This window comes from Pongo pygmaeus, chromosome 6, assembly GCF_028885625.2.
Source record: "Pongo pygmaeus isolate AG05252 chromosome 6, NHGRI_mPonPyg2-v2.0_pri, whole genome shotgun sequence".
NCBI lineage: Eukaryota > Metazoa > Chordata > Mammalia > Primates > Hominidae > Pongo > Pongo pygmaeus.
Genome location: NC_072379.2, coordinates 136,432,025 through 136,444,994, shown reverse-complemented (window position 1 = coordinate 136,444,994; position 12,970 = coordinate 136,432,025). Strand labels below are relative to the sequence as shown.

The 12,970-nt window shown below is 37.1% G+C and overlaps 1 protein-coding gene across 4 annotated transcripts in view; it reads left to right on the top strand.

The window, feature by feature from the left end:
- Nucleotides 1–12,970, top strand: part of DGKI (diacylglycerol kinase iota) — a 396,652-nt gene that overhangs the window by 307,929 nt on the left and 75,753 nt on the right. For all 4 annotated transcript variants that reach the window (XM_054495165.2, XM_054495166.2, XM_054495164.2 and 1 more), the window contains one exon: nt 11,229–11,298. In XM_054495165.2, coding sequence (XP_054351140.1) covers nt 11,229–11,298 — 70 coding nt within the window. The remainder of the gene's footprint in view (nt 1–11,228; nt 11,299–12,970) is intronic.

Here is a 12,970-nt window from a genome sequence, read left to right as displayed (position 1 = left end):
TAGATGAGGAAAGGGAAAGGAGAAAGAAAGAAGAGGAACAAAAGAAAAAATAGGGATGGAGAATAGAAGGAGGCATTTATAGATGTAGTAGGGTAGAATAAAGAGAGAACTAGGAGCAATTAGAGGGTTTTTTTTTTTTTTTGTGGACACCTTGGGTTTCCCCATTTCCCCAGGGTGATGCTTTATGGGGCATTAAATGGTAGGAATTATAACTTGAGATTTTAGTGCATACCATAGGATTCACCTGTAGATGCAAAAATAGATTCAGCCAGGTGATTACTTTCTCTAAGAATTAATTCACTTAAAGATAGTACCAGAATGGTTGGAATATTTAAAAATAGAGAAAACATTATTGAAAAGCCTTTTCATTCTTCAGGGTGGTACAGACGTCCTTCACTTTCATAAGCAAAAAAAAAACCTCTTGGTCAGATCGGAGTCTACATTACTTGCTCCTCCTCTGATCTCCTTTGTGCCTACACGCCTGCTTTTCTGGAGGACCAGTCTGTGTTGTATTCCATTAAAGTTGTGTCTAGTTCTAGGCAAACAGCATTTTCCTATAAATATTTCATTCATCCCCTTTCTCTTTATTCTGGCTGTCCTTATTCATCTCTCTCCTTTCTCTGAACTCTCTTCCTCCTCCATTTGTTTTCTGGAGTCTAGAAGAGTCCTTCAATAGATGGAGTGGAACAAGGTTTAGAGAGTCTTCCTGGGAATTGGTTTATCTTGTCTGAGAGAGAAGGACAGTACCAGCTAGAAACTTTGGAGAATGCCATTCCTTTGGACTAGATTGAAGCTACCAGAAATGGGTCAAATGAGGAATTAAATAAGACTTGCCTAGGGTCAGGTCTGTTGTCTATTATGAGTGAAGGCAGTACTGGAGTTGTCATTATTGCTAATGGAGAACTTTCTCACACAAAGGGACTCTTGAAAATGTTAGAATATTGCTTATTTCTATCTTCTACCCCACTGTCACTGTTTCTTCATCTTTGAAATCTGGGTTGAAGAATGGCCATGCCGTTTCTGTATTCCTCCACTGTAGGAGTCATGAGTGGTAAAGTAGGTTCGAGATGAAGGGGTTTTAAGATATTAAAATAAATAGTAGCAAGTCTATTTGGGGCTGTAGTTAGACAGAGACACATGCATACCTATTTGTATGCAACATTATGTTAAAAAATGGATAGATGGCTTATATGTGGGACATGTTGGGGCAGACAGATGAGAAGTTTGAGTGGGTAACAAGAGAAATTTAAAAGTAAGGTGATTATCGATTGGCCATTATTAAATGAGGCAGGGATTCCCAAGCCATAGAATGTTTGTTTTGTTTCTGTTTACGTCTTTTCTCAATTTTATGAAAGAAAAAGAATTTCATTCACATTGAAGACATAGTTCAACACTAGGTGAATATTGCTTAATTGGAAAACTTACTAGTGTGTGATGGGGCTGCTGTGCCTTCATTAAATTATGTGTGCATCAACTATGAGCAATTGCATGTAAATTAAGGGTAACTTTGGCATATGCATGCCAAATAGTGGTTCAGATGATTTTCTCATCAATTTTATATAATTTATGCCAGTTGGCTTTCAGAAATATATATATATGAGGAATGTCAGTTTTGCGTTTGTGCATGTGCCTATATTTTTAGCACAAGAAACATATTTTCCATTAACATATATCATAAGAGAAGATTCACATATCAGGGATTTTTGAAATGAGCAGTTTTTGCTAATATTATTCATTTAAAGAGCATGTAATTTTAGAAGATTATTATATTTAAAATAGAAAGGAGCATGGTATATCTAAGGTTATGTCATTTGGCCTACATTACAGAGCAATGACAGTTGCATTAATCTAAATCACACCGTTTATATGAAGAAAAATAACAGATCCAAAATGGGCAAGTCGAGTATCTTATCTCTTTGATGAATTATTGATTTGATCATGCAATTTGAGAGGACTGGGGAGACTAGAGGCCCTAAATTACCATTGAAAGCTTTGGATATGATGGTTAGAGGCACAGCTCAGGGAAATATAGCTGCATTCATACAATCCTATTTCTTCAGTATCTACTGTCAGATGCTTTTGAAAGACACATTTTTAAGATTGTATTTTTTCTCTCTATTGGAAAATAGGTCGCTGTACATTTATTTAATGTGCAGCATTCACAAATCAAACATACTCTGACCATTCGTGTTCTTGTGTAGTGATGAGAACATTGCCAGGTCCAACCTAGAGCTTCCATGAAGCTAAGGTCTGTCCTGGAACCAAGTGTCCAGGAGCTGTTTGTTTTTCTTACTTCCTATTTCCTTCCAAATCCAATTCACGGTCCATATTGCACTGCTTTTCACCCTTCTGCAGAGACCAGAGGATGCCCCTGAATCAAGGAATCCTTAATGCCAGGGCTACCCACTCTACCAGCCTTCCAGACCCTCTGAGAACAGAGGAAGTGTTTACCTGATGTGAGCTGTGTGGATTAGTAACGAGAGTTACTTTAAACACGAATTAGAGAAAATTCAGTAATATCTGTCTATTAACATCACTATCACTCACTTACACTCCGATTATTATTATTTTTTTTTAGTACAAGAGAAAGGTGTGTAGATAGACATGATGCGGGAATTATTTGTACCCTGCGTACGGAAGAACCTGTTCATCTGTGTGGTCACGATAGGTTAAGAATATGCCAGCATAAAAAGTTTATGGACTATCGCGGTAAATTGTGAATTCCTGTCTGATATTCTGCTTCTCTTTATTCCTGCTCCATTTTTAACCCATACAATATGCATTTCTCTCTGATATCAAGGTCCTCATGGTATATCTCTTGACTTTTATAAGCTATGTGTGTTCGGCAGTGCGCCAGGTTTTATAATCTTGGTTTACCTTAGTTTTGATATTGTACCTAATTCTAGACTTCTGTTTGGTTTTTAACTCTCCACCCAATGTAGACCTTTATGGTGTACATTTTTGTTTTCTCACATTTATACAAAGTTACGCACATAGACATACATGAATACATATGTGGGGATTGTTGCTTAAAAATACAAATGTAGCTGGGTGCAGTGGCTCATGCCTGTAATCTCAGCACTTTGGGAGGCCATCATGGGCAGATTGCTTGAGCCCAGCAGTTTGAGACCAGTCTGGGTAACATGGTGAAACTCCGTCTGTACAAAAAAACAACTCCAAAATTAGCCGGGCGCTGTAGCATGTGCCTGTAGTCCCAGCTACTTGGGCAGCTGAGGTGGGAGGATTGTTTGAGTCCAGGAGGCAGAGGTTGCAGTGAGCTGAGATTGCACCACTGCACTCCTGCCTGGGTGACAGCGTGAGACCCTGTCTCAAAAAAAAAATAAAAATTATAATAAAAATAAAAATGTGTTTACAATTTGCATGTGCACACTATACATATTATACCACAATTTATTTTTAACGGTAATGTACCATGGAAATTCATCTTGCTAACAGGTGAAACTCTAATTCAGTCTTTAAAAATTATCACTCTATTCCATGGTATATATTTAACCCTGTTTCTATGGATAGGCATTTTTAGTTTGTGTAGTATTGTTGCCAATGTTTGCAAAATTCCAATAAACTTTATGGTACTTCAAAAATAAAATCATAACAGAAATGAAAACCATGTAACATGCTAAAAACATATTAAGATCGGCTATATTTGTGTAAAGATTATAAGTTACATAACGCGTACAGCAAAGTTATCCAAAATCTGTAATTGGATTTTTCTTCACATGGTGGTAGTCTCGGTTCCTGTGTCTGGGTTGAGGTTGCCTACCCTTCCCATTGATTACCATATTTCTGTGGAATTCTTAGGCAGCAGGGAACGCAGTGGTGGGAAGTGGGAAGACAGCAAGACTGAAGAATGTGTGGGGGCAGGAACTCTGAGCTACCAGGAGCAAACTGTCTGGTAAGAAACAGGAAGCTTAGTTTGACATCTGTGGAAGATCCTTGACTAGAGTAGAATGAGGTCTTCATAGCCATTTAGATCATTCTAGGTTTGCTTTCTTCCTAGGTTTGAGCTGAGTCTAGAAAATTCTGAGCTCTCAAACTTGATCTATACCAAACCTCACTCTTCCTTCAAAACCTGAAATCATAATTCCTCTAGAAGCTGTAAAACCCTGTGCATAAGGTCATGAGCTCTGAAGTAAAAGAAGTCTGTACTCTCCACCACTGAATAGCTTGGGGCTTCTGGGTAGTTTACTTAAATTCTCACCACTGCAGTTCTTTATTGTGGCCAGCTCTCAGATGCAGGAGAAGCGGTTCAGGAAGAATAGTGGGGCGGATTGCAGGAGAGGTAGGTAGGAGCTAGATTATGCAGCCTTCTTAATAACAAAACGAAAAAAGCCTGCACATGCATAGAAGGTTATGGGTTAAAATTAACCTATTATTGAGACTGTAGCCTAATATTTCTAAATTATCTCTGTGGCAGTGTCCAGGTGACCCTAAAACTAAAGGAGATGATTATGTGAGACTTGAACACTCCAATTGTGAATTCTGATAGTAACATATATGGCTGAGAGAAATTTTATCAAGTATAAAATATTCAGTAGATGAAATAAAAAATGGAATAGTCTAAGCTTTACTTAATCTATAGCCACCATTAATACAGAAGTAGAGCCATGTTTATGGGGAATTCTCAGAAGCAAAAAATGAGCATACCGTAAAAAGAAAAAAAAAAAAAAGGAAAATTACCATCACCAAAATGTGGTTCAGTGATTTTTTGACAGCTTGTCCAGATTAGTGTTTCTTATCCTTCACTGCCAGGCAGTGGAGATGAGTCAGGGCAGAAGCTGTAGGTGGAAGACTAAGAGTAGGAAGGAATGAAGGAGAGCCAGAGTCAAGAGCTACCTGTTCTACTTGACATCGTGACAGCTGGCCTCTATGAAACTGGGTTGGGTGACTCAGGATTGTATCTACTGGCACTTCTTGGCCGTACATCAGCACCAGGACTATTTGAAAACTACAGCTCCAGAACAAAGGTTTTTAACCCCAAATTTGAGACTTTGAAGGAAAGGGCTTTCTTAAATGTGAACTGAGCCTTCCATTTGCTTTGCCAACAATGAATTTCTTCTGCTCTCTTCTATATATATATTTTTTCAATTACCAAGCTCTGATTCTTTTGGCAGCTGGCTCAAAATCCTTTTTCCAAAATTGGTGGCTGTTGGCAGCAGCCAGGAAATAAATTGAAATCATAATTAAAATAGTCGTCCCTTGGGAAAAGAAGTTAAAACTTGGTAAATCAGACTTACAGTAACTCCAAGAATTGGAGCCAGAAAGAAGCATGCAGAGCACCTAGACTGGTTCCTAGTGTAGTGGCCACCCTTTAAAGACATGGTCCATGCTTCATTTTTTGTGACCTTCCGTCACATGCCTTGCATTTCATTGGCTTTAATAAATACACATCAAAAAGGCTGATCACAATTGTATCACAGGAAAAAGAATAATGTATAGTTTTGTGACAACTGACAAATCAGCAAGTGACAAGTTAATTTTGGTGAAACTAAGGAAATAGCAAGTAGGCAGTTACTATTGAATGGGGAAGGGAGACACCAGTAAAATAAAATGTTCCGAAATGTATGCCTGTTGGTGATAGAAGACATTCAGCCTTGAAGACAATATCCTGTATTTAAGACAATTATATAACATCTAATATTGTGAACAGAGGCACTGGATTGCCGATTAAGACAAGCCCTATAAGCACCAAACCAACAAATGGCATGATTTCAGCCTTTGTTTAAAGGCACTCTTTTGTATTCACTCATACACATTTGTCCTATTTCTTTCTTTTCTCTAAAACTCAGAATCTGAGTGCAAATGTATTTATGGATAAATAGTGTTGTGTTAGGGGTAGCACCATGTAAATGATCTGGTCTGAAATGTGGCCTGTGTCCCATGAGACCCTCATGTGACAAAGGGCAGAATTGTTTTAGGTAAAATAATGTCTCAGCTGCCTAGCATGAGATATAATTATCTCTCGGATAATTATATCTGCACATAAGCATGTTTCAGCCAATGGGTTAAGCATTTTATGTGTCATTAATTCCTCAAAAGAACCCTTTATGATAGATATTATTGTAGCCATTTTAAAATGAGGTATTCAAGGAACTGGATAAGAAACTATCCTAAACTCTCACAGCGAGTAGCGGGTAGGGCGCCAGGATTGTCGTGCCTCTCAAAGCTGGTGCGCTTCCCATCAGCCTTCCGCCGCCTCTGGACTTGCTGCTTAATTGGGGCTGGATCCCATACAATCTCTCGCCTTGTTTTTCCATCTCATTCATCAGATCTGTCTTCCCTACGATATTTTAACACCTCAAGGACAGGAACATTTTTTGGCATCTCAATTCTTAGCTTGTCTGTGATAATGATGATCACATCCTACAAAAATTTCAGTTTTGCGAAGCAGACTTTCTCACTATCTTTTTGCTCTGTTTTTCAACTCAAGTGAAATCCAGCATCCACCACCGCCACCTCAACCACCACCAACTTTTCTGTCCCTAGCCTGCTCTTCACCTCCTATTCTCTCTCGGATCTTTGAGATATACTTTCAGCACCCATTTATGCTTCGTACCTGGATTTTCTTGTTTCTTATTTTACCGATTACTGGCATATTTTGTGGGTATATTTTGCATATTGTCAATCTGCTATGTTGGAACATCATTTTAACATTGACTTCAAAAAACTCTCCAATTTTTAGTGTCCCAGTGTAGGTGAAGCATTTTCATCTGCATAGATATGTACATGGACTAGATTCAAGGGCAATTTGTTTTTGAGACTTGATGCTTTTGTACATTTTATATATGTAGAATTTTTAAATCAGTAGTTTAATTGCATTATTAATCTACCCAGATAGTAATTACAGTTTTTCATTGGAATTCAAATGACTTTTAACATAGGACCTATTATGTGAGTAGCTGTTTCTTTAAGAACTCACTTTTTTTTTAAATGAGCAAGGTGGAAAGAGCTTCACAAAAGTTGGAAGAGGATGCAAATCTATTTCAGGGAAGCATTTCAGAGGAGTTAGAGTTCTACTTTTCCTTTCTAACAACTCCCAAAATTGCAGTTTAATCTTCAGGTCACCAGGAAAGTATCCAATTATTAAAATCAGATTCCTGTGCCTTTAATTAATGATGTATTGTTTAACTTCAATTATTAATACCATACAATGGTAAATACAAATACATTTTTTCCTTTGTTTATAAAAATGAACATAAGTAGAAGAACTTAAGGCACTGAAAACAAACACTTGGGAGAGACTATGGATGGAAATAAGCAAAAAGTTGAGTCCTTCCATGTAAAAATTGACCCAGTTTCAGTCTGCTACTAGGAGAATAGCCACAAGCTCAGAGAGCTTTTGATGTTTGTTGTTTTGGTATTACAATTACCAGTAACTTTGCATTGGTGATTCCTATTCTCATAAGGCATTTTACTGATCAGAATCTTCTTATTTTGTTGAAATCTCTCTGACATAAATTTTTGATTCTTTAAATTAATAGCTTTTTTAGCATCTTGGAAATCTCGGATCACTTTGATAATCTAGAAAGCAGTGGTTTTTCTGTCCAGGAAAATGAACATACACATAGACATACCAAATCTAGCATACAATTTTGGAGAGTTCAAGAATTGTTGAACCTCTTTGAGGACCCATTAAAGTATTTTAAAGAGCTTTATGGTGACCAACGTGTTTTCACCAAACAAAATTGTAATGTTATCTTTAGACAAAACCTCTTTAAGAACATTGAGTTATATCAGATGTTTCTGTAGATCAAACATTTTTGCAATTTCCATCCATAGATCAAAATGTAGAGTAAATAAGTGAACAAAAGCAAACTACATTAAAAAAGTCAGGCATGGATATAAAACTCTCCAGACACACAGCCACCTGCACATAAAAAGATATATACCATCTATATTTCCTTACCAACCTGTGGTAGTCATGTTGCTGAGGCAGTGCTTCAATCTAGATTTTACTAACCTAGACTAAATAACATCCAATTTTCTGTAATTAGAATAGCCTAGAGATAGTATGATGGATCCTTAGGTTTTTAAAACGATAAATCAAGCATTCCTGTATTCTTTCCATTGATTTTTACCTACACAAATTAGGGTATGTTTTATTGTGTCCTCTGCAGCATATTCAACATCAAAATGCAGAAAGTGTCCTTGATGTTTTAGCCCCTTTGTTCATAGAGAAGATAATCCTGTTTCTGGTTAATCTCTTTATTTATTAGCTTTCATAGTTGCCACTAAATATTTTGAATCACTTCCAAATTTCTTGGTCTATAATTACATTTCTCACCCAACTGAGAGACGTCAGTAGCTTTATCTGTTTTTCAAAAATGCATTAAGTACCTTAAGTTCCTCTAAAACAAGTTGTCACACGTGTCAAAATATAATTCTCAAAATGTTACACATAATTGTCTTATAAATAGTTACTAAGCACATGTCAAGATTTCACTTAGCTCAACAATCAGGATGAAAATCCAGTTCAAAAAAGAGGAAAATATATACATGTGTATATATGTTATATATACAGGTGTATATATATTATATATGTATATATAATATATATAACAATATATGTATATATATTATATATAACATAATATATACATTTATATATGTGTATATATACACATATATAATATATATGTGTATATAATATAATTATATACACATATAATATATACACATGTAATATATATGTGTATATAATATGTGTATATAGATATATAATATATAATGTATATATACACACGTATATATAATATATATTATATACACACATAATATATGTGTATATATGTATATACATATATGTATCTACATATATAATATATAATATATAATGTATATACACACATGTATATGTAATATATAATATATGTATATATATTGTATATACACGTGTATATACAATATATATACACGTGTATATATAATATATATACATATATACATATAGAGAGAAAGCAAGAGAGAGACTATATGTAACATACATTTTTTCTGTATATATTATATAGTATCTCTGTTTCCATAGCTATATGGATCTATTTATAAATATAGATTTTGGTTGCATTCCTGAATGAGACCAGTTTTCCCTCTATCAATTATTTAATTCACAGAATTCATTTAGAGTAAAACTGCATACCCTCAAGGTTTCTAGTTTACTAAGATGCATCCCTTTTGTTCGGTAACTTTAGGTTCTTTCACATACATCCTCAGACCTATCTGAAAGGCTTGTTAAAACACATTGTTGGGTTCCACCCATAGTGCTTCTGTAGACCTGGGATGGGCCCTGGAAATTTGTGTTTCTGACAAGTTTCTAGCTGATGCACACTTTGAGAACAAGTGATTTAAGCCCAGGCTTTATTTGAGGATGAAGTAGGGCAGCAGGGAGTGTTGATTAACTCCCAAGAAAGTCAGTACAACCTCTGATTGGGTCCTTATTACTTCTTCTATGTTATTCCTGTTTTCTTCTCCTGTCCCCTCTGTACACACAAGATCATCCACACCTGCGGCTTCAGCTGCCAAGTCTTTATTGCTGCCTGCACAGCCGCACCCCAGTGCTGCTCCCTACATTCGAACATTTCAAATCCCTAATAAGGGCCAGACTCCCAGTGTCTTCCCCACAGAGACCTGGCCTCCCTCATTTGTCCCATTTCTGTCAGTGATTTCAATTCCACTGCAAACCAGGGCTAGAGTGCTCCAAATCACATGTTGTAAACTAGAAGGTGCTCTCCTCCCTCCCCAGTTATCACTGGCGGGCTTCTCTTAGTAGAGAAAATGTTTAATTTTTAAAAGTTTGGAATCTTAAAGAGAAAATCCTTTCAGTTTTCAATCTGCCATTTCTCTCTTCTGTTTCGTGGATGTAGCCTTAATTCTTTATAAGAAATAAAAGCTTCTGAGACTTCAAGGAAGTTTGGAAACTGAGAATTGTAGTAAATCAGGGAAGCAAGCTAGTCCTGGCAGTATCTTGGAAGGGCAGCTTTGGAAGCCTGGGAGGTCAGAGGCCAGGCTTCTAGAGGTCATGTCTGAGGTGTGTAAGTGAGACTTGGAGCAGGAGATAATAAACATAAGCTTCAGGAGTTTGGAAGGTCAAGAAAGGAGAGTTTAAGAAGATTATCAAAAGATATATCAACTTCAGTTTCAGCTACTCAGGAGGCTAAGGCTGGAGGATCACCCGAGCCCAGGAAACCGAGGCTATGGTGAGCCATGATCACACACCACTGCACTCCAGCCTGGAAGACAGAGTGAGACCCTGTCTCAAAAAATAAAATATAAATAAAATAAAAATAAAAAAATAGATGTAACAAGATCAGCTGAGGGGAATTTATTTTGGAAGAGAGGGAACTATTGAGAGCAGAAGAATTAATGAGTGGATTTTAATAATGCTACAAAGTTCAAAGGAGAAGGAAAGGTAGTCCAGAGTCTAAATTAAGTGATTGGCTTTGGAGAGAAGAGAACTATTTTTATACAAACCCAGAGGAAAGAATGATGGCAGTTATGTCAGGCAGACTTGATGTTAAATAGGAGAGGGGAAATTGGGAGGTCATAGAAGTGAGACGCCTAGAAAATGCTCAGGTGAATGAGCACATTGCAGTCTGGATGAGTGTTGGACAGAGTGATTTTGTCATGGGTTAACCTGGCGCTGATTTTGTTCCTTGTCTACTCCTCTGTAATTGGGTTCAGTGGAGAAGGCTGAGGTTAGAGATGACGTCAATATGCGAGGTTGATTTTCTTTGTTTCCATGTAGATGAACAGTCCCTGTGTACGGATGGCTGCTGCTTTTTCTCACATACCGTATGTCCCGTGTGGCCAGTAGATAACGTTTGATTCATTCCCATTTTGTGTCAGTGCCTTAGACCTATGTGTCAATGACAGCCAGCTGCCACTCATTCCTTGGCTTCGCAAAGGGAAAGAAAGAAATTCCCATAAGGAAGTAAATGTCCTAAATTAGATTATTTATGTTTAATGGAATAATTGAAAATATTTAATGGAATAATTGAAAACCTCCTGGTAATTTTATGCGGGAGTCATTTTCAAAATGTTCTATGTGAAAGAATTTCAAAAAAGATCCTTCTTTCTGTTCCTAGAGAAAAAAAAAAATGTGATTTGCCCTTCTCACCAGTGCTTTGTGTAGGAAAGGATGGCAGAATGCTGAGTGAGGGAAGCCCATCAGGTTATTGAAATGCAGCCACTAGAATGTGTGTGTCTCTTTCCAGGACCATGAAACCTCCTTCCCCAGGGCTCTCTCAGCACAGAGGCTCTCTCCTCGGTGGTGCTTCCTAGATGGTGAGTTCTGCATTTCTTGTGGGTATTGTGGGAGTTGGGGAAGTTGAAGAGCAAGGCATCAGTTGATAGGGTGGGCTCTAGTTTTCCAAAAGATTATTCAGAAAGCCTTCATGTGACTCCACATGGCTGGTATTGGCATGAGGAACAATGTGGGCCTGCTGATATTGCACTGTCCTTTCCTGAAGTCATTTCCCTCAACACAGCTTGGTTAACTCTGGCTGAACTCCAGCATCAAGTTGCTCAGGCCGATGTTTTCCTTTCATCAGCCCTCTTTTCTTAAAGCTTGACTGCCTGCCTTAAATTAATTCAGACCAGTAGCTGGATTCTATATGCATAGGATGGATACTAATTTCTATGTTATTTGCATCTTATGGAACATTCATATTATTTTTATGAGACCATTATTGCAGTATGATGTATACGTTTCTGGAAAAAGGTGGAAAAATTCAGTTGCATTCAAATCTGCTCAGATCCGCATGACGTATTGCATGCATAATAGGTTAGTTATCTTATGATTGTTTAATGAGTCTGTTTTTTATCTCAAATATCTCTCTCCTAGATGCTGCCTAATACTACATTTCTTTCCAATTACCCATATTGCAGTACCTTCTCACCTCTGTATATTCATGCTTACATACTACCGAATGTATCTACTACCCATTCTCTCTTTTGTTCATATGGAGACATGATTTTCATTGTAGACCCCTTTTTTGTTTATCTGGGTGAGCATCTGAGAGGATATAAACGTGAATATGAGTATGTCAGGATTCGTGAGTGTATGAGCAAGCATTGGGATGGCAGCAGCAGAGATCTATTAAGATTTCAGGACTGTCCAGTAGCCTAGCATGACTGAAATGTAAGGGTTTTAACTGGCATAGTGGAAGAGAAGGTTATAACTTTGGTGCCAGATCACAGAACACTTTGAATGCCATATGCATATTTTTCTAGTGTTATGAAGATGGGCACTTGTATCTATATGAGATCTAACCCACATAAATCATGATGTAGGTTTTTGTTAATGTCTCATCAGCTGCCTCGGAGAACTTTCCTCCAGCTTCTTTATTCCATAGCAATGAGAAACATAATTATTTGTCATTGCTGAATTTGCAGAGGAACAACTTGTATTTGAGAAAATTATGAAAATATTTATGTTGTTATGTTCTATCTAAAGTCTTAGATAAAACTACAACTGGTGTGGCTGACAGTCTTAGCCCAGGTAGTAGTTTTAGTCCATAGTTTTATTTAAAAAACCTTTAAAAGGTAATTGCAGTCATGGTTTAAAAGAACAAAGTAGAGTGAATTTCTCCAAGGCAGATTTTATTCTATTCTTAGGTTTTAGAGAGCCGGGGCGATGATTGGCTGGTTTCTTAGTTCTGTCGCCTTTGGAGAGAAGCTACTCATTAAATGTTTGTGAATTTTAAATAATTGCTTGCATTTTGAGTTTTTCTTTCTTGGGCTGTTTGTTTGTAGAAAATCTATTTATAATATTTGGGCTTTGTTAGATAGATTTAAGTGAGAAGCACATAATTCTTTTTGCTTTTTTTTTTTTTTCTTTTTTGAGGTGGGAGTCTGACTCTGTTGCCCAGGCTGAAGTGCAGTGGCATGATCATGGTTCACTGCAGCCTTGAACTCCTGGGCTCAGGCAGTCCTCCCACCTCAGCCTCCCGAGTAG